Raw genomic sequence first — 26,405 nt, forward strand, 5'->3', positions numbered from 1 at the left:
TTGAGAAACCCCAACAGTAAGGGGAAGATGATAGGAGGAGGAGCCAGCAAAAGATACAGTAAAGGAGCGGTCAGAGAGATAGGAGGAGAACCAGGAGAGAACGGTGTCCTTGAGGCCAATGGAACGGAGCATAGTGAGGAGGAGCTGAAGATCCACAGTGTCGAATGCTGCAGAGAGATCCAAGAGAATTAGCATGGAGTAATGACCATTTGATTTAGCTGTTAGTAGATCATTAGAGACTTTAGTGAGGGCAGTTTCAGTAGAGTGTAAAGAGCGGAAACCGGATTGGAGAGGGTCGAGAAGAGAGTTATCAAAGAGATAGCGGATAAGACGGGAGTGGACCAGGCGTTCCAGGAGTTTAGAGATGAAGGGAAGATTAGAGACAGGTCTATAGTTAGCGGCACAGTTTTGGTCGAGGGATGGTTTAAGTAGTGGATGTATGATGGCATGCTTAAATGAGGAGGGAAAGATACCAGAAGAGAGAGAGAGGTTAAATATTTTAGTTAGGTGAGGGGTGACAGCAGGGGAAAGGGACTGGAGGAGATGTGACGGAAATGGGTCATTGGTGCAAGTGGTTGGGCGAGAAGATGCAAGGAGCCTGCTTACTTCTTCTGATAACACTTGGATTAATTTCTGACAGAGTTTCATCTGAGTGTCATTAGCATAATCGTTCCCGATTCTCTTGCAAGAGTGTGGGTGTACCCGCAGTGTAATATGCAGCACATTTTCTGACTAGACAATCAGGAAAGAAAACCATCTGTGTATCCGATCCGCAAGTTTGCACCCTAATGCGTTCACTTTATATTGAATTCTTGCATGCATATTATAGATGCCATAATGCTGCAGCGCAGGCGCCACCGCTGACGACTGCCTGCTGGATGTGTTTTTTTTTTCCCAATCCATATTATATTCATTATGTAAAATAAGGGGCAGGTCACTGAGGGATCCGTGACCTTTCAGAAGCCATACTGATGAATATCTAATCAGAGCACCACATGAAGTCCCCCACAGGCCGCCCCGGAGCACGAGCATATCATTAATTCAAAATTGAAAATAAAGATTAAATAACAGCCACAAGATGGATTTCATCAACCAAGGTATCATTGTAATCAGTATAACAGCGCAGACCTGACACTGTCTGTAGGTTACTGTGCACAATCCTGCCAAAAGTTTCCTTTAATCTCTTCACACAGATTTTCATTAATGAAACAATAAGGCCACCAAATGGTTCAAAAAAAGGTCAATTTAAAAGTCACTGGATAATAAAAAGTCACAATTCCAAAAGGTGTAATATTTCTAAGCAAACCCTAATGATGAGAACATTTTGATGGACACTCAACCGTAACGACAAGAGACTCAGCCACACGTCATTTACCATCTATACAAAATTTGAATCTACCAGAAATAATGTCCTAAGAGACAAGGACATCACAGCGATGTATCTGAACTGATAGGCTGAATATATATTTCCTTTCATTCAATTTTGTGAATTGAATGATATGAGTTCAATTCATTTTTTCTGGCTCCTGATACAGAATGTATTTCTTGACGCCATTCATTTTCTCCAGTCCATCGTCGCGGATTCAGATAAGGAGTTGGAGCTAGTGCTGACCCATATTAATGCTTTAATGTGTTCCAGCAGCTCAGAATTGACCACTGTGGTGCAGGATGTCGCGGAATCTCTAACATCTGCCGGCTCATCATTTTTTCATGACCTTATTTTCTGCCATTTGAACCAAATGAATGTAAGGTCTACAGCACAAGGTTTTTTTTCCTGTGGATCACTGAGTCACAGTCTTAATATGTACTCAAGCTTGCCTTTAATAATTACTTAATCTTCATTACACCTGTTATAATGCGAGTACGTGGCATGCCTCCATCCACGGCTCTCACAGAGATTTTTAGGTTTTATGATCTTTTTATATAGACATGTTATGGAACGATCTCCTATTACTGGGAGTAGAATCCCTGGCAAAAATTATGGAATCACCGGCCTTGGAGGATGTTCATTCAGTTGTTTAATTTTGTAGAAAAAAAAGCAGATCACAGACATGGCACAAAGCTAAAGTCATTTCAAATGGCAACTTTCTGGCTTTAAGAAACACTAAAAGAAATCAAGAACAAAAAATGTGGGAGTCAGTAATGGTTACTTTTTTAAACCAAGCAGAGGGAAAAATTATGGAATCACTCAGAAAAGATAACAACAGGTGAACGGCATTAAGGCAATGATTGCACATACAGTACATCTCGAGGGTAGATCCTCTTAGACTGAAAACTGTAATAATTGCAGTCACTCAGAATTGCCTCCACGTAATTCACCTGGACCAAAGGTCTATAAACAGGTTCTCAGTTTTCTTCAATGACTGCCAACAGTGAACTTGAAAATCAGGAGGAATTGAAGAAAGAAAGTGCCAGAAGTTTTTATTATATAATGTATAAAGAATTGGCCACTTTCTACTGAAATCTCTGAAAACTGGTATATATAGAAAACTCTAAATCCCCCATCATTACTTACTTCAGCATCCACGTTCCTGCCCCTCGCTGCCCATGGACCTGGTGCTTTGACAATAGATACCGTGTTTAGCGATGAGCGAATTTGTTCGGATTCGGTTCCGAATACGATCGGAATCCAATTTTGTTTTTGCAATATTCGTCAAACACAGCAGAACATCATTAGAGTCAATGAGTAGAAATTGCCGAATATGTTTGGAACTGATCATAAGACAAATATTTGGCACGAATAGTGTTCGAATATGGAATGAATATGTCAAAATCAGATTCGGGGACAAGATTCGAACAAGTTCGCTCACCTCTAAGGCCTCTTACACACATCCGTCTGTCACCATCAGTCAAAATCCACCGTTTTGCAAAAAAAATGGATCCGCCATTTTTCTTGGCGGATCCATTTTTTCTCCCATTGACTTGCATTATCATATGCATTCTATGTGTCTATATCTATTCTTTGGTTTGTGTTATAAAACCTGTCATAGGGCTCCATTATATGTCCATTTTGCAAGCTGGCGAGAAAATCTCAGCATACGGATGCCATACGGATTACATACGGATGCTTACATGCGCAGAATACGTGACCACACCTTGATTACGGATGACCTACGGAGCACTACTTAGGGGTCATTCATCCGTATTACGCCTGTAAACTACGGACCGTATTTTGCGTCGGTTAGTGTGACCCCGGCCTTATACTTACTCATGGACAGTGGGCATGGCATCACTTCATACATGCCCACTGGTCGGCGGCATCACTAGACAAGCCGCGGCCTCACTCAATGCAAGTGTATGGAGAGCGAGGCCGCACCCACTTCCTGGGAGTATGTACAATGCATACATACCCTCTGGTTCCAACTCCGGCGAGTCTCCGCAGCGCACAGTGCGTGCACTCTCGGGACTCATACGTCTACAGTCACACAGGGTGACTGCAGACTTATCGCATTGGCCCATACAATCCATACAACTGATTCTCTAGCCTGCATTGGGAAGAGACACAAAAAGCCTGCAAAAGCCAAATGGTGCAACATTTTTATTAAAACCTAGCAAAAATATTGTTTAGCCCAATCTTAGTACATTTAGGTTACTAAATGTCCCCAAAGGTGTGACATCCTCTTAATATGGCTGCAGTCATGTGATGTACACTAGTGACTACTTCCCCGGCTTCTGTACCTCTGCGGAAAGCTCACAGTACCTGCACAGACATACAGTAGGCAGGAGAATCTCCTGTGCCTTCAAATAAGCTAAGCTAAATATAATGAGCCATACAAATGATGCAAATAATAAATAAAGTATTCAATCAGGATGCAGACGACCATATTTTAAATCCAAGTGCAATCCAACAAAACATCGTATCACATTCAGACAAATGTTATTCTGTGTGGCCGTCTGCTTTTTTCCTCGTACTGAGGAAAAAAGATAGCAGCATGCCTGAATTTGATCTCATATTTGGATTGCACTCGGCCATGCAAGTCAATGAGTGCATGGAAAACATCGGACTGCACTCGGATCACATCTAAGTGCAGTCAGATTTCTACCATCTGATAGAATGGAGAATGGAAATTATTTTCTTCATCTTCTCCTCATCCAAGAAAATTGAAGCACGCTATGCTCACACTCTGATCTGAGTTTGATCAGAGTGTGATTCACATAATCGACCCTATTATCTTGGATAAGAGACAATACGCTCATCTGCATGAGCTCTAGTAGACAGTTAAAGATGATATTATATTTGTGTGATCCAATTGAGAAAAAAATTAATTTTTCAAATTAGTGAGAAAAGTTTGAGTCCGATGTGGGCCTTGGAACAAATTTATCATCTTATAGGCTGCTCATTACCAGAATTCAATAAATCATCAGCTTGTCACATTCTAACTCCTCAATGGCTTTGGATGCTTTCTCTGAAATTGGTATCACATGATATTCGGCCCATACAGGACAGTCCATATTATTAGCCTACAGCACTGGAGTTCTAGATATATTTGGTAGAATAAAAAAATCAGGGCAATATTTTACCACCCATTTTTAACAATTGGGTTTTGTTTTACCTGCATGTTGTAATGAGTAATTTAACTTCCATTCTCTGTATAAATGATCACAGAGAGGTGGAAGCCATGCCGCCCTTTAATCTGCATTTAGGAAACTGTAATAACAAAGTGAACTAGCAGAAACTCGGATTGGTATACACTATATTAGAGAAATCCATCAGGTCCAGACTATGATCCTAGAGGGTCTGATCAGTGTTCCCCAACTCCAGTCCTCACGGCCCCCCAACATGTCCTGTATTCAGGATTTCCTTGGTGAGGGAACCTGTGGCTGTTTCTGATGCCTTAATAATAATAATTCCATCACCGGTGCTATACTAAGGAAATCCTGATATCGTGACCTGTCGGGGCCATGATGGTGGGAAACACTGATCTAGATTAAGGCGAAAATAAACCTATGAGGAGACGGGGCCTTTGTTCGGGGGAACAATCCTTCCCAACTCCATATGTGATGAGCAGAATAAACCATGTAACACAATGAAAGACAGAAACTGTGGGTATTACACCGGCCACACTGCTGTGTATATCAGATGCACATACAGAATAATGTGCAATATCCCAACATGTCCTGAGAAATATATTAACTAAGTAGCCAAAACGGTTTATACTGAGACAATGCAAATTTAATAGAATTAGACTTAAAGTGGACAAACTGGATATATACATAAATGCAAATGAGACCTCATGATTAACAAAAATGAGAATAGCCTTAGGCACCATGCGTATGTTCCTGTAATATGTCAGCACTGACAAGAAATGGCACTGGAAAATCACGTCTGATGTGGGCTTTCTTGTATGGCCTGAATGAGAGCTCACTCTAGGGGGACATGCTATGTTCAACAGAAAACAGGATTACAAAGCAAGGGTAGATATGTAAGCAGTGGCGTGGTACACTTCGAAGAGCGGGGTCTCATAACCAAGTCACCGTGGGCCCCATTAACACAGTCCTTGGCTTAGGGGCTAGTGTTTGTTTCATCCTCTCTTGGCCCCCTTTATTTAAGAGCCCGATCGTAGCCCCATCATCTTCATCGATGGCTTATATTTATTATATGGCAAATAAATGGTCACCATATTCTAACACATGCATATCACTTGTGTCAATGACTAATGTCCAATATGTTTTTATTTGGCAATGATTATGATGTGCCATCAACTAGTGTTCTATACGTGCCAGCCATATAAATGGTCTTTCTCCAGAAGGTCTATTAGATCCTTTGACTAATCAGTGATGTATTCTTGATTTTCGTGACTGTATCCATCCATCATGTTCATGGTTATCCCTTCTCTCCCTGTAATTCTTCTCAGCATAATTATCTCATTCAGCGAGAATCTTCTCCTACTGAGACACATTATTAATTCTGGTGTGCTGTGAAGTGCTGTGCCATTGTGATATGGCAGTGTATCGAGGACTGTGTCGCACAACATGATGCACAGCTGTTGGGGAATGCGGTGTAGACGTTTTTTATGCCCAAGCACTTTGTGGCAAAAAAAACAAAAACCTAGTCAAATAATAACAGTGCTGGGAAAATTCTTATACCAAAAGAAACAAAAAGTACTGGGGATTTATAAACTTGCCAGTGAGTTCATAGAAGATTTTGTCTGATTATTGGTACTTTGAGGGTTCTTTGGTTTGGTTCTTGCTTTATTTGGTCAGTAAATGTTCGCCCTTATACACCATTTAGATTTTTTTTAATGTAAAATCCTGTGTTGACATTGCCCTTTGCAGACATAATGCTAAATAATGCAATTCTGGAGGCCTGCAGTTGCCTTTAGAGGGGAGCTCAGAATATCACAGCATACTTTTTATATGGTTTATTATACATTGTCCTCAACAATTAAAGTAAGCTTCTTAGCTCCTCCTAGTGGCAACTACAGTCAATAAGAATCTTGCTTAAAGGGAATCTGTCAGTAGGATTAACCCTTTTAAGCCATCTATATGTGCATGCAGTCTTGAGGCAGGCTCTCGGGGAGATCTACATCTGGCCCATACATCTCATTTACATATAGAAAAATACAATGATATCAATATATAAATTTATTCAAATCTCTGTGACCTGCATGCCCAAATAAAAAGCTTTGGAGGTTTGATCCCATTGACAGAATAGGTATGAAGGATTTTACCCATCAAACTCTTTACTTGCGCATATAGCTGTTTCTAAGACAAGTCCAGCCATTCATGTACATTGTCAGTCTTTTACTGTTACTGAGAAATCAGTGTTTGATTTGATATGCACATGAGGCTGAAGAACTATTGTAGATCTGAAGCCTCTGTCACTCCAGCTCTATTTCCCACCCAGCACCACCTCCTGCTTGACTGACAGCCTCTAAACTGTGTGACTTCAAGCAAAGGAGCCATCAGTCAAGCAGGAGGAGGCAGTTCTGGGTGGAAAATAGAGCTGGAGTGACGCAGGCTTCAGATATACAGTCTCATTTGCATATAAATTAAAAGATTGATTTCTCAATAATGACGGAACTGACTGACCATGTTAAGGTATTGTTGGACTTTATCTATGAAAGAGCTACATGCACATACAAATAGTTTGGGGGTGAAATACTGCTGATAAATTCCCTTTAATGAAAAGTCTATACAAGGGATTTGGAGGTCCATGTAAAAACAAGCTTCTACTGATGTAAATACACATGAGGTCGGGGTCACACTGGCGAGGAATACGGACAAGTGAGAGGCGTTAAAAGCACACATTAGACACTGACAAATGATTCTCTATGGGGTACCTCGCACCAGCCGTATATTTCTCATCCGTATTCTACGGTCTGTGCCAATCGCAGCATGCTGCGATTGTCAGCGTACTACGCCCGTAATACGCCAATGCAAGTCTATGGGTGCGCAAAAAGTACGCATTACACATGGACCACACATGTGACTTGCGAGAAATACGCACCAGGTGTCTTTTAGCAAAGCCGGCAATTCAGTGCACGATACAGTAAACTCACACTAACAGGTTTAATAAAGAAATGAAAGAATAGATATAGACACATAGAATACATATATATATATATATATATGCATTCTGTGTGTCTATATATATTCTTTAGTTTCTGTTATAAACCCTGTCATAGGGCTCCATTATATGTCCATTTTGCAAGCCTGCGAGAAAATCTCAGCATACGGATGCCATACGGATTACATACGGATGCTCACATGCGCAAAACACGCGACCACACCTTGCTTACGGATGACATACGGAGCACTATTTAGGGGTCATTCATCCATATTACGCCTGTAAACTACGGACCGTATTTTGCGTCGTTTAGTGTGACCCCCGCCTTAAGAAGTAAGTCTGCATCACATGCTTGACCTAAATATTATTTGATGTTAAAAGTGGACAGAAGCTGATCCAAAAGTATAAATGCCACTCGTATGTCAACCACACACAGGTGCATGCAACGTGATGCGCCTGGACTCTAGTGCAAAATCTTTAACAGCGACCCCAGTCCAGCTTCCACTTTTAAACAGTTATTTCCATCTCAGCCCCAATCTCTCATTCTTTATGACTGAGACATTAACAACTTCGTCCAACACCAACCACAGGAGATGGAGCTGAGGAAACAGTGGAGAGCGGCTGAGCTACGCTGATCAGTAACACCCACAGAAATGAATGGCATAGGGAGTGGCTGAGATGGAAATAACCCTTCAACCTTTAATTAACCCAAAGCAAATTTGTTTTCATCATATTTCCACAAGTATGGAAGGCAGGAAGGCTGTTTCAGTAGCTTCCTAGCTCGGGCATTACTCCCTCCTCAGTGCTTCGTGAGAATCAGAATCAACTACATGGGGCCACAGCTAGGTGCACTAGACCAAGAGTGTAGGTATTTTGGCCCAACTGAATGTAATACCAGTCTTTTCTTCTGTGGCACAATCGCCTTTATAAGGTAGTCAAGCAAGAACAAATGATCACGTATCCCCGGGATAGGTGACTACTAGATCAGTAGGGGTCTGACGATTGACACTTGCTCCGGTCACGGGAAAGAGAAACCTCTGTCTCCTGTTTAAACAGAACAGTGGTTGAAAATGAGGACTGTCGCTCCATTCACCCTTGATGAAACTGCTGGAGATAGCCAAATGTTGTATTTGGTTTTCTCGTGCCCGCTAAGGACGGATGCACATGGTCATTAATTGGCAGCGCTTTGGATGCAGAACATGTCCGCTGCATCCAAAGCATTGCTGGCTTTTGAATGCAGGTGATTCCGCTTGTGTTCACTGAACCGGTGAGATTTATCTTGTAGAGACTCACGTCTCCACAAGATAAATCGACATACTGCGGTCTGGAAAGACTTGCCGTTTGTCCGTCTCCGCGGAGGAACCGCGGGCGTCGATGCACGCATATTGGACATGGGATTTCTTTAAATCCCATCCACTATGCTGTAACATCTGGATGCTGCTGGTTGGCCACTGTGGAAGTACACAGCGTCCAACCCGCAGCGTTAGTTGACCGTGGGAAGGTACCCTAATAGAGAATGAATAAATTACGAGGATCACTCTGTGGCTAGATGATACCTTCTTCTTACTGTAAAGCCAAATCTAGAAAAACACAAACACAGACTTTCTCATATACCTATAAGCAGCTTTCTTTCTTCTTCTAAAGTTAGTTCATCTTTTACAAAACCACATGCATTTACTGCCCCATATTTAGCACATTAGTGTAAATTCTCCAGCTGCCGTGGTTTGCAAAATTCCCCTTTTCTGCTCATTCTGACCAACTTGAATATACATGTAATATTCATTACACTTTCATTACGCTGCCAGACTCCCACTCTTCTAACTTCACCCTTAATTGCCAAATTGCGGAGAAGGGCAATGATGCACACACTCCTGATGCAGCAGGTCCTCTGTGATGGAACTGGAGAAGTAGTATAATTTATATAACATGTTTTCAGCATTTTGAATGCAGCCATTACTAGAGTACAGCTTACATCCATCAGAGCCCGGAAATGTCCCTCTCACTTTCACATTGACTCATTCTCATTTCAGTACCTAAAGGCAAATGAAATGTACAACTTCAGCTAACTGGCTAAAGGCCTTTTTTGTGGCAGAGAAGAAACTATTGGTTCCAAGCAGGGGTGTAACTATAATAGGTGCACGGGTTTCAATTGCACCAGGGACCCAGAGGTCCCTTTGGTCCATGTGAAAAGACCATTAAAGATTTGCTGTAGTTGGTGGCACTGGTAAAGTGTTTGCATTGGGTCCCATAAGCTTCAAGTTACGCCACTAGTTCCAAGGTCCCTGAACTAGAAAAGTGATACACTGCAATTTAAAAGGGGTTTCCTCCTCCATTTTAGGGTAATGGAAACCCTCTCTGACAGCAGCTTTATTTTTTTTATTGCATAGGTAGAAGCTGTCACTGCTGAAAAACAAGTGTCACTACATCATGGTGGAGTGTAATCATGGAGATAGATTCCCTTTATATACAGTATAAAGATAGATAACTCTCTCTGTTTATATATATATATATATATATATATATATACAGTCATAGGTAAAAGTTTGGGTACCCCTATTAATGTTAACCTTTTTTCTTTATAACAATTTTGGTTTTTGCAACAGGTATTTCAGTTTCATATATCTAATAACTGATGGACTCAGTTATATTTCTGGATTCAAATGAGGTTTATTGTACTAACAGAAAATGTGCAATCTGCATTTAAACAAAATTTGACCGGTGCAAAAGTATGGGCACCCTTATCATTTTCTTGATTTGAACACTCCTAACTACTTTTTACTGACTTCCTGAAGCACTAAATTGGTTTTGTAACCTCATTGAGCTTTGAACTTCATAGCCAGGTGTATCAAATCATGAGAAAAGGTATTTAAAGTGGCCACTTGCAAGTAGTTCTCCTATTTGATTCTCCTATGAAGAGTGGCACCATGGGCTCCTCAAAACAACTCTCAAATGATCTGAAAACAAAGATTATTCAACATAGCTTTTCAGGGGAAGGATACAAAAAGTTGTCTCAGAGATTTAACCAGTCAGTTTCCACTGTGAGGAACATAGTAAGGAAATGGAAGAACACAGGTACAGTTCTTGTTAAGCCCAGAAGTGGCAGGCCAAGAAAAATATCAGAAAGGCAGAGAAGAATGGTGAGAACAGTCAAGGACAATCCACAGACCACCTCCAAAGACCTGCAGCATCATCTTGCTGCAGATGGTGTCACTGTGCATCGGTCAACAATACAGCGCATGCATAACGCCTTTTTGTATGAAAAGAAAATGATAAGGGTGCCCATACTTTTGCACCGGTCAAATTTTGTTTAAATGCAGATTGCACATTTTCTTTTAGTACAATAAACCTCATTTGAATCCAGAAATATAACTGAGTCCATCAGTTATTAGATATATGAAACTGAAATACCTGTTGCAAAAACCAAAATTGTTATAAAGAAAAAAGGTTAACATTAATAGGGGTGCCCAAACTTTTACATATGACTGTATATATGCTACAAATATACTTCTACAGTGTATCACTGAGCTGCCGTGAGAGTTCACTGGAGTTCATCAGCTCCGGTGCTCTCACGGCACCACTGCGTGAGAACTTTACCACGCAGCAGTAGTACCGTAAAGGAGATCACCGGAGCTGATCAACTGATGAACCCTGACCTCTCTCACTGCAGCTGGGTGATACACTGCCGGATCGATTACCTCCTGTCAATTTATCACTGGCTGTCTTTGAGAGCAGTCACATCACTGATGCGACTGCTCTTAAAGTGATCAAGATCGTCGTGGGACATTATGGATTATCTTCTCTGTGGACAGGTGAGGAATATTGTGGTTTATTATTTTATTTTTATTTCAGGAGACGTTGGCTTCAGTGGAGTATGGTTCGGTAAGTATGGTTTAATTAAGATTCATTAAAAGAGTAAGTTCGGTAAGTATGGTTTAACTAAGACTCATTAAAGGAGTCTGTGTCAGTATTTCAAATAAAGCACTTTATTCTGGGTGTCTGTGTTTTTATACAATTTCACTATGGGGTTACTAATGGATAGGTGTCTTATAGAAGCCTCTCCATTACTAACCTGACAATACAATATTGTCACCCGACAATACAAAGGTGACATCAACCCCACAAATATGAACCCCACTTGCTACAGGGCAAGTGGGAAGAGCGAGGCTAAGTGCTACAATTGGTGTATCTTATAGATGCGCCTTTTCTGGGGCAGCTGAGAGTTGATGTTTTTAATCTGGGAGGGGCCAATATTCATGGCCCCTTCCTAGGCTATTAATATCAGCCCGCAGCTGTCTGCATAGCCTTTGCTGGTAATTAGTTATAGGGGTATCCCAAGTCATTTTTTGGGGGGTCCCCCATTTTAATAGCCAGTAAAAGCTACTTGTACAGCTGTGAGCTGATATTAATAGTCTGGGAAATTCCATGAATATTACCCCCTTCCCAGAATATTAACATCAGTCCTCAGCTGTCAGCTTTCCCTCTGCTGGTTATTAAAATTACACAGGAGCCCACGCCATTTTTTTCATTCTTTTTTCTTTAAAATTAACAATTGCTGTTTGGTTACTGCCTATGTACTTTCGCTCTGTTAGCGCTCATACATAGGCTGGTGACAATGTGTGTGTGTAGGTTTGTGTGTGTTTTTTTACGAGTGTTTGTGTTTACTTTATGGCTTAGTAATGAGAGTGTCGGGCTGACACCTTTTCATTACTAAAGCCCCCTTTACATTTAGCGATGCACCAGCGATCCCGACCACGATATGACCCGGTCAGGATCGCTGGTGCATCGCTAAATGGTCGCTAGTGAGCTGCCAAACAGGCAGATCTCACAGCGATGTAGCAGCGGTCGTTACTTACCTTTCAGACACGGCGATGATGACGTCCTCCCGCCTGCATCCACACGCCGCTCGTCGGCGCCAGCAGGAAGCGGCCAACGAGAAATGGACGTGGATGATCTCGCGCGATCAGCGATAGCCAGCGGGGGAGCCGGTAGGAGGTAAGTATCACATATAGCGATATCGCTAGCAATATCGCTTCTGCGTCACAAAATCGGTGACGCTTTAGCGATATTGCTAGCGATATTGCTATGTGTAAAGCCCCCTTTAGCCTAGAGCTACATGTCAATGACAGCTGCTGCCCTAATCCCATTACTCTGATGCCTCACTGCATCAGCATGAAAAAGATGGTGTTGAGCCAAGAAATTACATCACAAAACCTTTTTCTAAAATATCTTCATTTAGCTCAAAAAAAGCCTTCATTGATGTACAAAAACACATACAAAATCACGGCAAAAACGCACAAAATAGAAGCAAAAACGCAAGTTTTTGCCACAGAATTTTTCCTACCAAGAGATGCAGAAAAGCTGCAGAAATTTCTGCAAGCAAATACTCAATGTGCGCACATAGCCTAAAGGTGAAAAAAGCCATAAAATGATTCTTCCTTGTATGATTTTTTTACAAGTCAAAAATTGGGCATTTTCACAGTAGTGTGTAGACTTTTTTTTATATCTACTGTACAATAAAGCTGGAGTCCTATGAATTATTATTACTCAGATGGTACAATCTAATAATGTTCCTTTGTCACTTATTATTAACTGGAAATATACTAAGATATAATGAGAAGTGTAACAATGTCCTTATAGATCCTGTAATTTGTGGCAACCTTATATAACCGTATAATTTTAAAGATAACTACGGTTAAAATGTTTGTATGCTGCCTATGAGATATTCATGCCTGAAGAACATAGGGACAGTGTTTACGTCATGTTAGAAGGATGGGTTTTAGCTGTCAGAAATTAGTAGGTTGCAGCAAAAAAAGAACATTTTATAGTCCCAAAGGGCTCTTAAATAACACTATGAGAGCATTTCTACATTTACCAGTTAACATATTCCTCCCATTCCTATGAGATGGACAAATTAAATTTACAAATGATTTAACTTTGTATGTGATAGGTAAAATCAGAAAATAACTGGATAATTATACAAAGTCCTTTGAATTAGATATAAAAATACAGCTAATGCAACAAAAAGCACAAACTTGTCAATCACCTTTGAGCAACATCACATCAGTAGTTTTTCACAGCTATTAAAATTCACAAAGTATAGAAAAACCTCAGATGGGGATAGTAAGCCTTCTAGTTGTGATACACTTTGTGATAATATTTACAGACTGACTTCTAAAATGGTATCTTATTCAGAGGAAAGTGTGTCGAACTTCAAAAGATAACTGTTACCATGACAGCGATCAATGTCTTCCCATCGACTTACTGTATGTATGCTGCTTTTTATTTAAGGTCATACAGTTTCCCCAGCTAAGGCTAGTTTCACACTAGCGTATTTTACATGCAGCGCATGGCGTTGCTAAGCCCCGCCCCCTTCCCGCCCCCTCCGATCATCTCCTCCTACTATCGCACAAGGCTGCATGCAATCTGCGCACCCTATCTTTAGCATAGGGTGTGCAGACCGCGCGCTGGCTGTGCGCTAGTAGGATTTTTGTGTGCGCTGCGCACTTTTGAAGGTGCGCTGAGCGCACCAAAATGCAACATGGTGCGTTCAGCGCACACCGGCGCACCTTCAAAAGTGCGCAGCGCACGCAAAAATCCTACTAGCGCACGGCCAGCGCACGGTCTGCGCACCCTATGATAAAGATAGGGTGCGCAGATTGCATGCAGCCGTGTGCGATAGTAGGAGATGACCGAAAAAGGTGGGCAGGGGGTGGGGCTTAGCGGCGCTGTGCGCTGCATGTAAAATACGCTAGTGTGAAACTAGCCTAATCCCAATAGATGTTTAGAAAACTAACACAGGCTGCATCAGTATAACTAAGCCTGCTCCATTCAGGATTTTATCTCCGTATTTATAGAATTTAACTTTAGTTTAGGTAAGTCCGTCATTTATACCTTACCACAGAGTGATGTACTGTAGTTTTCAAACCAAAATTTTACAAGTTTGGATATAACTCTGTACCCAAACTGAGGAACACATAGTATTCCTGCTCATGCAGGGACGTTGTTAGAAGATGAGGGGGGGAAGGGCAAACTGGCCAATTGCCCAGGCCTTCCAGCTCCTAAAGAGGCCCTTGTGAGATCCTGCACTGTAGGAAGCTTGATGGGCTGGTTAGTCCCTTGGCCACCTGCCTTTAATAAACAGAATATGCACTGATATTAGTAGTCCTTCATTATCAGTGCAGTTTCTGATGTTAGAAAGGAAGCAGAACATTTGATGATATCATAGTCACACGGTCAAAAGTCCTTTACTCTGTAGAATTTTTGGAAGAACAACAAAGGGGGAGATAGACTGGTGAGTCTTCCACACTTTCCCTGTGTATTTAGTATAGTTTGTATAGACTGTATACAGTGTATATTGCTTACGTACACTCACTGGCCACTTTATTAGGTACACCTGTCCAACTGTGTGTTAAGACTTAATTTCTAATCAGCCAATCACATGGCGGCAACTCAGTGCATTTAGGCATGTAGACATGGTCAAGACAATCTCCTGCAGTTCAAACCGAGCATCAGTATGGGGAAGAAAGGTGATTTGAGTGCCTTTGAACGTGGCATGATTGTTGGTGCCAGAAGGGCTGGTCTGAGAATTTCAGAAACTGCTGATCTACTGGGATTTTCACGCACAACCATCTCTAGGGTTTACAGAGAATGGTCCGAAAAAGAAAAAAAATCCAGTGAGCGGCAGTTCTGTGGCCGGAAATGCCTTGTTGATGCCAGAGGTCAGAGGAGAATGGGCAGACTGGTTCGAGCTGATAGAAAGGCAACAGTGACTCAAATTGCCACCCGTTACAACCAAGGTAGGCAGAAGAGCATCTCTGAACGCACAGTGCGTCGAACTTTGAGGCAGATGGGCTACAGCAGCAGAAGACCACACCGGGTACCACTCCTCTCAGCTAAGAACAGGAAACTGAGGCTACAATTTGCACAAACTCATCGAAATTGGACAGTAGAAGATTGGAAAAACGTTGCCTGGTCTGATGAGTCTCGATTTCTGCTGCGACATTCGGATGGTAGGGTCAGAATTTGGCGTAAACAACATGAAAGCATGGATCCATCCTGCCTTGTATCAACGGTTCAGGCTGGTGGTGGTGGTGTCATGGTGTGGGGAATTTTTTCTTGGCACTCTTTGGGCCCCTTGGTACCAATTGAGCATCGTTGCAACGCCACAGCCTACCTGAGTATTGTTGCTGACCATGTCCATCCCTTTATGACCACAATGTACCCAACATCTGATGGCTACTTTCAGCAGGATAATGCGCCATGTCATAAAGCTCGAATCATCTCAGATTGGTTTCTTGAACATGACAATGAGTTCACTGTACTCAAATGGCCTCCTCAGTCACCAGATCTCAATCCAATAGAGCATCTTTGGGATGTGGTGGAACGGGAGATTCGCATCAGGGATGTGCAGCCGACAAATCTGCGCCAACTGTGTGATGCCATCATGTCAATATGGTCCAAAATCTCTGAGGAATGCTTCCAGCACCTTGTTGAATCTCTGCCACGAAGAATTGAGGCAGTTCTGAAGGCAAAAGGGGGTCCAACCCCTTACTAGCATGGTGTACCTAATAAAGTGGCCAGTGAGTGTATATTGCACATTGTATATAGTATAGATTGTTTATAGCGTACATTGTCTGCAACTAGCGTACATTTTCTGTGTATATAGTACACATCATCTCCAAGTAGTGTATATTGTCTTTGTACAGTATAGTTTGTTATATATCGTACATTATGTTTAAAGTGTAGTACGTATATAGTATAGATTTTCTGCAGTGTACATTGTCTATATCAAGTGTACATTGTATATACTATAGATTGTATATAGGGTAAATTGTCTGTATATATTGTCTTTATACAGAATAGCTTGTATATAGTGTATAGTGTAGTTTGTATGTAATAAAGATTGTGTATAGTGTACATTGTAAATAGTAAAAATTTTATATAGCGGACATTGTATGTAATATAGATGGTATATGGTATACATTGTATATACTATAGGTTGAATATAATGCACACTGTATGTATATAGTGAACATTGTCTGCATAAAGTGTATTGTGTGCATTATATATAGAATAGATTGCAAATAGTGTATAGTGTCTGCACGTAGTATAGATTGCATATAGCATATATTTTCTGCATATAATGTACACTGTCTTTATATAATATATTATATAGTATAATAATATACTATATATTTTAGCGCAGATTGCATATAGTATACATTGCATGTACGTAGTATACATTATCTAGATAATATAAATTATACACAGTTGTGTGAAAAAGTGTTTCGGTCCCCCTTCCTGATTTCTTATTCTTTTGCATGTTTGTCACACTTAAATGTTTCAGATCACCAAACAAATTGAAATATTAGACAAAGATAACACAAGTAATCACAAAATGTAGTTTTTAAATGAAGGTATTTATTATTAAGGAAAAAAGTAATCCAAACCTACAGGGCCATGTGTGAAAAAGTGATTGCCCCCTAAACCTAGTAACTGGTTGAACCACTCTTAGCAGCAACAACTGCAATAAAGCGTTTATGATAACTGGCAATGAGTCTTTTACGATGCTCTGGAGGAATTTTTGCCCACTCATCTTTGCAGGATGGTTGTAACTCCGCCACACTGAAGGGTTTCCAAGCACGAATCACCTTTTTAAGTTCATGCCACAGCTTCTCAATTGCATTAAGGTCAGGACTTTGACTAGGCCACCGCAAAGTCTTAATTTTGTGTTTCTTAAGCCATTCAGAGGTGGATTTGCTGGTGTGCTTTGGATCATTGTCCTGTTGCATAACCCAAGTGCACTTCAGCTTGGGGTCATGAACAGATGGACGGATAATCTCCTTCAGGATATTTTAGTAGACAGCAGAATTCATAGTTCCTTTTACCACAGCAAGTCTTCCAGGTACTCATACAGCAAAACAACCCCAGATCGTCACACTACTACCACCATATTTTACTGTTGGTATGTCCATTTTCGGAAATGCTGTGTTACTTCTATGCCAGTTGTAATGGGACTTACACATTCCAAAAAGTTCAACTTTTGGTTCGCCAATCCACAGAGTGTTCTACCAAAAGTCTTGGGTATCATTAAGATGTTTTCTGGCAAAACTGAGATGAGCCTTTTTGCTCTTATTCTTCAGCAGTGGTTTTTGTCTTGAAACTCTGCCATGCAGGCCATTTTTGCCCAGTCTCTTTCTTATGGTGGAGTCGTGAACACTGACCTTAACTGGGGCAAGTAAGGCTGCAGTTCTTTAGATGTTGTTGTGGGGTCTTTTGTGACCTCTTGGATGAGTTGTCACTGCACTCTTGAGGTAATTTTGGTCGGCTGGCCACTTCTGCTTTTGACATTTGTGGATAATGGCTCTCACTGAGGTTTGCTAGAGTCCCAAGCTTTAGAAATGGCTTTATAACCTTTTCCAGACTGATAGATATCAATTACTTTGTTTATCATTTGTTCCAGAATTTCTTTGGAAGGTGGCATAATGTCTAGCTTTTGAAGATCTTTTGGTCTACTACACTTTTGTCAGGCGGGTCATAGATAAGTGATTTATTGATTGAGAACAGGTGTGGCAGTAATCATGTCTGGGTGCAGCTAGGTAATTTGAACGCAGCTTCCCAAAGATGTGATGAACCACAATTATTGTTTGTTTTTTTTTTTGGGGGGGGGGGTCAATCACTTCTTCACACAGGGCTCTTTAGGTTTGGATTTTTTTCCTTAATAATAAAGACCTTTCTTGTCAACTGCAATTTTGTGTTTACTTGTGTTACCTTTGTCTAATATTTAAATTTGGTGATCTGAAACATTTTAGTGTGACAAACAGAACAGGAAATCAGTACTGTATAATGTACATTGTGTACATTGCATATACTATTGATTGCATATATTTTATACGTTGTTTATAGTGTACATTGTATGTAGTATAAATTGGGTAAAGTGTACATGTTATATAGTATATAGTAGATGGTATACAGTGTACACTGTAAAGAATTGAAGAAAAAAGGAAATGATCGCACAACCGCCGAAAAGCTATACTTTTTCTCTATTATATAGCGTACATTATCTGTATATATTCTACATTGTATATAGTATAGATTTTATACAGTATATAGTCTGTATACAGTACGGAATGAATACAGTGTACACTGTAGATAACGTAGATCGTCAGGTGAGAGAAAAATGTTGTAAAGTAGGTCAGATTTTAAAGATAGAAGTATCAACTTTTTATTTTTTTATAAATTAACAAAATGTAAAATAAATGAACAAAAGACAAATCGAAATCAAATAAATTTTTGGCGTAACCACCATTTTCCTTGATCATATTAAGATCAGGGATTTGTTTTCACTTCCAGGACTTCTTATTTTTCTTTACACTGAAGATAGTTCTTACTGACATTGGGTCTATTTTTTATGTTTTTTGTCATTGTCATGTTGCAGAATACATTTGAAGTCAATGAAATGCCACCCTGATGGTATTTCATGATGGAAAAATATCTGTAGTCTCCGGCCATGGAAACGTATTGCATCATCCTTACTTCCCTCGATAGAAGAAGATGTCCGGTAGTGCCATCAGCTCAGAACTGGCAGTAACCAGTGCGACCCAACTACATGTATTTACTGTTTGGAGAAGTCTGGCCAGAAATGGTCTTCATGCATACCATACTTGGAAACTAAGCCAAGTGAGTGTACTATGCACAAAAACATAGGATCTGGAGTGAAGAGAAATGGCAGTAGGTGCCCCAGAATTATTAGTTAAAATGTGAAATATTTGACTGAAACAGGAGGCAAAGGACTTAAGAGTGGTACAATATGAGTGTTTGCAATTAACAGTAAAGCACAGCTTAGGTTCCATGCAAGTTTGTGGCCATATTTCAGGAAATGGGGTTGGGGATTTCGCTATGATTAATGGTGTCCTCAATGTTGAGGAATACAGGCAGATACTTATCCATCATGCAACACCAGAAGGGAGCCATCTGATTGGCTCCAAATTTATTCTGCAGCAGGGCAACAACCCTGAACATACAGCCAATATAAAGAAGAATAAGGAATCCTAGAAGTGGATAAGGCCCCATAGAGCTCTGATCTCAGTGTAGGGGAAGTGGACTGACGTACGGACCTGTCTGCAGTGGGAAGGTAAAAGTATAGTGTGCTTTAGGTGGACTGTTGCATTTATACATGGGAGACAGCTGGAGAAAGGAAAGATGGGTGTAATACTGAAGTTTGGCCACAAGAAGGGAGTAGAGAGAGTTGTGAGAAATGGACTTAACATCAGCTTATGGCTACGAAAACGCACAGTCATGGGGGGCGGGGTTACAGGAACTCTAGAGGGGAATTCCCAGAGAGAGAGGGGATAAAAGTATGCTAGAGAGTTCCAGAACAGTCAGTCCGGGGAGAAGAGCAGACTACAGAGAGAGGTGGACGGAAGGAAGAAGCTCCGGAAGGGACTGACCATAGAGACAGTCAGGGGGGGTGGCCCTGACAAGAGAAGCCGCAGATAGAGAGAGCCCGGGGTACCACAAGACGGACGGACTCGGGCAGGCGAAGCGCTGCAGTAGATAGGCCTAGGGCAGCTACACTGAAAGAGCCGCGAGAGACGTCATTCAGGAGGAAGAAGGTAGTGGAGGTACCCGGGCCTGTGTGCGGAGTCGAGCAGCTGCTGTGTGGTGCTGCGAAGTGTGTTGAGCAGCTGCTGTGTGGTGCTGCGAAGTGTGTCGAGCAGCTGCTGTGTGTTGCTGTGGGTCGTCAAGAGGACGGCCAATAAAGAGGACCTGTTGGACGCACTACAGTCACTGTCTCAGTCTGTTCGCGGCGAAGAAAAGGGTCACCCCCGGTCGGCACACGTACCTACATCAACAGTATTGAGCCTGTTTGGAATTACAAGAAGAGACAGATTTGCGCAAACCTACATCTACAGATGATCTGTGGTAAATTCTTAAAGATATCTGGAACAATCTTCCTGCCTAGTTCATTCAATAACTGTGCAAGTGTACCTGGAAGATTTAATGATTGATGTTGTTTTGAAGGCAAAGGACGGTCACACCAAATTTTGATTGATTTAGGTTTGTCTTTTGTTCATTCAGTTTGCATTTTGATAATAGATAAGAATAAACTGTTAACACTTCTATCTTTGAAAGCTGGACTATTTTACAACATTTTTCTACACCTGACAACCTACTCTATGTCCAGACCATATACACGATATACAATGATTTGATTTACATTCCTCTTCTTGTTCATTCACTTTGTATTTGATAATATATAAAAATAAACTATTAACACTCAAAAGCATTCTTACTTTCTAGCATTTTTTCCACTCTTGCCTACAACTTTTTCACAGTACTCTATATAGAGAGGATCTTTTGAAACTGAAATTCGCTGACCGCCGAAACTTCTCATAACATTTAACTTGCAGCATATAAAATCGTGAGACTCTCAAAACAGGAAAGCGCGTAATTGCTCTCTCTAGATGTTGCAATATGTCGCCAATTTGTTCATTCCAGGCCTAGAAGACTTGGTGATGTCGTGATGTCCTTAAAAATCATGGAGGTCATACAAAATACTAAATGTACTAGTTTTTGACTTGGGGTGTATTCATTGTGCATTTTCTACATTAACTATGTCTAACTATATTATTAACCTTACTTTCATGTTATGGGTTAAATAAGGTTCTATGAAACTCAGTCTTGCTAACACTTTTGGAAATTGTTTTGTCTTTCAGTGAGATATTGATTCACAGCTTACTTTTTAATGGGGGTTTACTCATTTATGCTGTGCACTATATATGTGTATATATAGCATAGACATCTGGTGATACATAGTTTTCACCTGGCTTTCAGGGAGGGAGTATAGTATCTACATTTAAAAACTCAGACAGTGCAGATGAGTATCCATAGGAAATCTTATTTCTGAATATCCGCCAATGTAATCATGTCAGCAATCTCCTGATAAATAAGCAAAAACACATTTTCATCTGGTGACAGGATCATTTATAATAATAGTAATCACCATTATCAGTACACTGAGTGTATTACTGTGTATACTTGAGTATAAGCCGAGTTTTTCAGCACATTTATTTGTGCCTGAAAACACCCCCTCGGCTTGTACTCGAGTGAGGTATCCAGAACATGGAGGGGGAGAGGCAGCGGCGGAGCAGCGGGTCACAGAGGTAGGAGCCGGCTGTTGCGGCTAACTCCTGTGCCCACTGCTAAAGAGAAATGAATATTCACAGCACTGGCAATGACTATTCATTTCTCCGTAAGGGTAAGTGCACACGTTGCAGATTAGTCTGCAGAATTTTCTGCACAAAATCTGCATCTCTTGGCAGAAAACGCAGGGTAAAATGCATGCGGATTTCATGTGGAATTGATACGGATTTCCTGCGGACTGTAATGCATTTTTGGTGTGCGGATTTGTGAATTATATTATCCATGGTGCTTCTGGAAGAGAGAGAGACATCTGACTGGAAAACGCTGCTGCGGATCCGCAAAAATAATTGACATGCTGAGGAAAAAAATACTGCAAATATGCGCAGTAATTCTTAATTTACCATAGACTAACATTGCCTGTGCACTACACTGCAAAATCCGCAATGTGTGCACATACCCTCATAGTGCGCACAGTATCAGCCACAGCAGCCGGCTCCTACAGCTGCCGGGCAGTCACGTATGCCGATTTTTAAGAGAGGTGAATATTCATTTCTGTTAAGTAGCGGCACACGTGACCACCCTGTGACTGACACTGTGCGCCCTACTTAATACTCACTGCCCTCCACGCACATAGTTCCGGCTTGGGGAGCGTTGAGCATTCTCACAGCTGTGCTCTGCTTGTGAGCAGCACATGACATCCCTGCCATGCACTGCTTACAAGCATAAAGCATCTGCTGGCACTGGAACAAGACGCTGCGAGGGAGCGCAGGAAGGTAAATGTAATGGTTTATTTTATTATTTTTTTTTGATGGGGGCCAACATACCAGGATAAGAATGGGGTGATGCATACACGGATAAGGATGGGGACATACTTTCAAGGATAGGGATGGAGCCATGCATACATGAATAGGGATGGAGCCAATCATACCAGGATAGGGATGGAGCCATGCATACAAGGATAGCGATGGTGAGCCATGCATACAAGGATAGGTATGAGGAGCCCGTGCATACCAGGATGGGGATGAGGAGGCCGTGCATACCAGGATGGGGATGAGGGGACAATGCACACCAGGCTTATATTCGAGTCAATAATGTTTCCCAGTTTTTTTAGGGAAAATGAGGTGCCTCTGCTTATACTTGAGTATATATGACAACTCTTTTTTCTCATAGTAGTAAACAGACAATTCCCCCATCCACAGTGCAAAAGAATATCACTTGGTATACAAAGTTATTGGGTCACATCTTATGGTAGCAATCACTGAAAGATAATGGGATATGCATAAGAGGTATAAAGTTTTACTAACAGCCAAACCATCATGTATTTAATTAATAGAACATTATTTTGTATTGGAATCGCTATAACATAAGTAATTGGTTCATGCTTACTTACTTAATACTAGACGTTAGGAGCATCCAGAATAGGGTCGCCTTGACGTCATTGGATGGCTTTTATGTTTTTTATCATAAATATATTAACCAAGTACCTTATATTACTTTCATTCACTATTGCTATTTATTTATTTACTGCAGGGCATTTGCTCTTTTTGTCTTTGCCTTGGTTAGCTGCCAGTGTGAACATGCGCCTACATGTTGCATGCACATCAACTTATATTCCAGTTCATTGCTTTTACTTGCTTACCATCTTGTTGACTATGAACATTCTGCGGACTCTGCATCCTTTCTTCAAGGTTAGAACTGAGGTCAGAATTTACAGCTGACATCCTGGTGGAGTCACTCATGTCAAATTCATCACTTTCTATAGAACTTTCATCCTGCAGACAACCGAGAGATCACATGGTAAGATGGCAAATAGAAGAAAAATATTCGCTCACCACCAATTCAGTTCTTCACAACCTAATTTACATCTATACCAGCGAGCCCATTGGATAGGCAAAAGAAGATTGGGCCAGAAAAAAATTCAATTTATTAGAAATCCATTAAAAGTCCAAACAGTCAGAGTAGCGACACTTATCTGTTGACGCGTTTCAACCGCAAGGTCTTAATAAGAACATGTAGATAAAGGAGGGTTGGTGGTGTTTATGGATGTATATCTCCATAAGGAACAAGATTTTGGTATTTTAGATGATATTACCACTTACCACAAACTGGTGAAAAATCTGATTCCAGCTTTTAAAGAGTAATTGAAAAAGCTTTTAATTGATGGTTTTGAGCTTAGTGTCCTAAACAAAGATGAATCTAATATTTACTTACAGAACATTCCATTATGGCCATGTTTTATGGCTTACCAAAAATACATAAGAAAACATTCCCATCACCTCTTAACCTGATCATTTCCGGTTCTAGGCCTCTTAAAGTGATACTCAGTGCCCAACAATCATTTACAAGAAATGGTTCAAGGTATTCTGGGCTATCTCAAGGATAACTCTAATGTGTTGGCTGCTTTTGATGACTTTCAATGGACGGCCAATATGTCATTTTTTTCTTTTGACATTCTGAACCTATATTCTTGCATTCCACATAATCTGGCAGCTGTTATGTGTCGCCCCTGAGGGTTCAGTTGCCACAGAGGTACTGCACCTCCTCCTGAGGTGTGGTACCCCACCATCCAGGCGAGTTGGAGGCTCCTAACCACGCTCCAACACTCGCATCCCACACAACATGGTAGTTCAGCAAAGCCACATTACGGCTCCCTGCTTGGAGTGTAGCAGAGCACCTTTGGTGGCTCCCTGCTTGGAACACGAAATGTGCTGGGAGGCGGGTGGAGTTTAGAATACATAAAGAGCGGGAAGGTTTAGGTAGTCAGTCAGTCAGTCAGTGAGAGAGAGAGTCACTCAGAGAGGAGTGAGGATCCCTGGAAGAGGAATGGAGGAAGGAGTGCTGCAGCTGACTCAGTGATCGGAGCCAGCTGGCACAGGAAAGGAAAGAAGGAGAAAGACATTGGACTGAAACCTGACCTTCTATGAGAGAGAGGGATTAGTTCAGAACGAAGGAGTAAAAGGGAAGAGAGGACGTGGGTTAGAGGAGAACCCTGCCTAGAAGTTCTAAGCGCAAGGCCGGGGCCCGGTCCCCGAGGTTGTATGGATACTGAAGGTCCTGCAGCAGACACCGGTGGAGTAGTGGGCTGTAAATGCACTACTCCCATCTAAGACTTGGGGGCACAACAGCAACGTGAATAGTGAGCCGGGACTCAGGAGAGAGGAGTCCCCGAAGCAGGCTACAGCTGTCTGCCGTACAAGTAGAGTTCTTGGGAACATCTGTCAGGAGGCACTCCAGTGTAACTCACTACTAGGAGTACTTCACACTTAAAAGCGCTAGAAGAGGAGACGTTCAGAAAGGCACATGTTGGTGGAGTGTTGGAAGGGGGCATTCCATCTGATCTGGAGGTTGACCGAGTCCCTGACCTGGAGGACACAGCATGGAGGCAGGCATCTGTGTGTGCTACAGACTGTGAGTAAAGCTTTGGAACTGCACGCCCTGGTGTCCTCCAATTTTTCCTGCGCCAACACACCCTGTACCACTAGATCTGGGTATCAGCTTCTACACCGCCTGCACCCCTCCTCTGCCCCTACATCTACACTGCCCTGGGGCTACAGTTCCACCTGTGGGGAGCTTCACCATCTTGGCTGCAACACACCACCAGCCCCAGAGGATCTGCATGCAGCGTCGGCCCAACATCCCACTTGCCGAACACCACAGGTGGCGTCACAAACTATTCCATTAACTACAAACCACCATTCAACACCCCTGATTACTTGGGCGCCCAGGGCCACGGACCGGGTCACCGCTGCTGTGACACACCCCCCTGACACCGGCCCGGTACCGAGTACCCCAAGGCCCTGGGAGGGCGACCCAACTTGGCGTCACGAATAGGATGACGAGACCCGATGCCATTGGGTTCTATGTGCCTAAGATTTGTTGGACTTAAAACTTTTGAGAATGTGCAGAAGACCCAATTTGATAGACTGTAAAATGAATGTTAAAAATGACCGCTGGCGCGGTGAAGAAGGGCGTGACAACATGGGAGGTCCTAAAAAAAGACCGCGAACTGTCCTGGGCCTCCCCTGCCTGAATTACTATGCAACGGCAACATGGCCCACCCCCCGAGGGGTTCGTATACTGGCTTGGTACGGAGGCGCTGGAAGAAGACGCCGCCCCAAGGAGGAGCAGAATCCAGTGGCGGGAAAGGGGCCGAGGCAGGAAGAAGAACGCCAGAACGCCATTTTGGAGCGAGATGGGAGGAGGCTTGCGGAGTGCAGGGAGGTCATGCCGGATCTCCTTGGCGCCATGGCTGAAGGCTCCAACCCAGTGTCCGAGATGAATCGCCAGCAGCTGGAGGAAGAAATAGCCCAGCTGAAGCGCAGCCTGCAACTGAGGCTGGAAGCGCTATGGACCTTGAACCTGCAGCGCGCCCAGGAGGGGCCTACACCGGCGGTACCCACCGCTGCTGCACCAGATTCTGTCCAGGCAGACTCCGTGGAGCCTGCGACCGCTGCCATACCATATCGTATACGTATCGTTTCCCCTCTGCCGCCACCACCGGAGGAGTTGTACCAGGCCCTGGTTGCCGAAGTGGAGGAAGAAGAGCCTCCATCCGGACCTGACGCGGCTGCGCAGGTCCTTCCAGAGGCCCCTGCAGACCCGGAGCCGCCCTTAGCTCCGCAGCTATCCCCGGCATTCCACCGAACTGCACCCGCTGCCACCATGCCTGCACCGGAGCAGAGACCACGCTGCCGGGAGGCTCCAGGTACGTCTGATGCCCCTACACCTGGGAAGGCCCTGGGGTGTACCA

General features: G+C 42.3%; 1 protein-coding gene across 5 annotated transcripts in view; it reads right to left on the minus strand.

Annotated features, from left to right (window-relative positions):
• The window catches only part of NOL4 (nucleolar protein 4), a 464,933-nt gene that overhangs the window by 152,427 nt on the left and 286,101 nt on the right, over positions 1 to 26,405 (minus strand). For all 5 annotated transcript variants that reach the window (XM_073583742.1, XM_073583739.1, XM_073583741.1 and 2 more), the window contains exon 5: positions 23,295 to 23,427. In XM_073583742.1, the coding sequence (XP_073439843.1) occupies positions 23,295 to 23,427 (133 nt within the window). The remainder of the gene's footprint in view (positions 1 to 23,294; positions 23,428 to 26,405) is intronic.

Source organism: Dendrobates tinctorius, unplaced genomic scaffold, assembly GCF_039654945.1.
Source record: "Dendrobates tinctorius isolate UK_male_01 unplaced genomic scaffold, ASM3965494v1 ptg000081l, whole genome shotgun sequence".
Classification (NCBI taxonomy): Eukaryota; Metazoa; Chordata; class Amphibia; order Anura; family Dendrobatidae; genus Dendrobates; species Dendrobates tinctorius.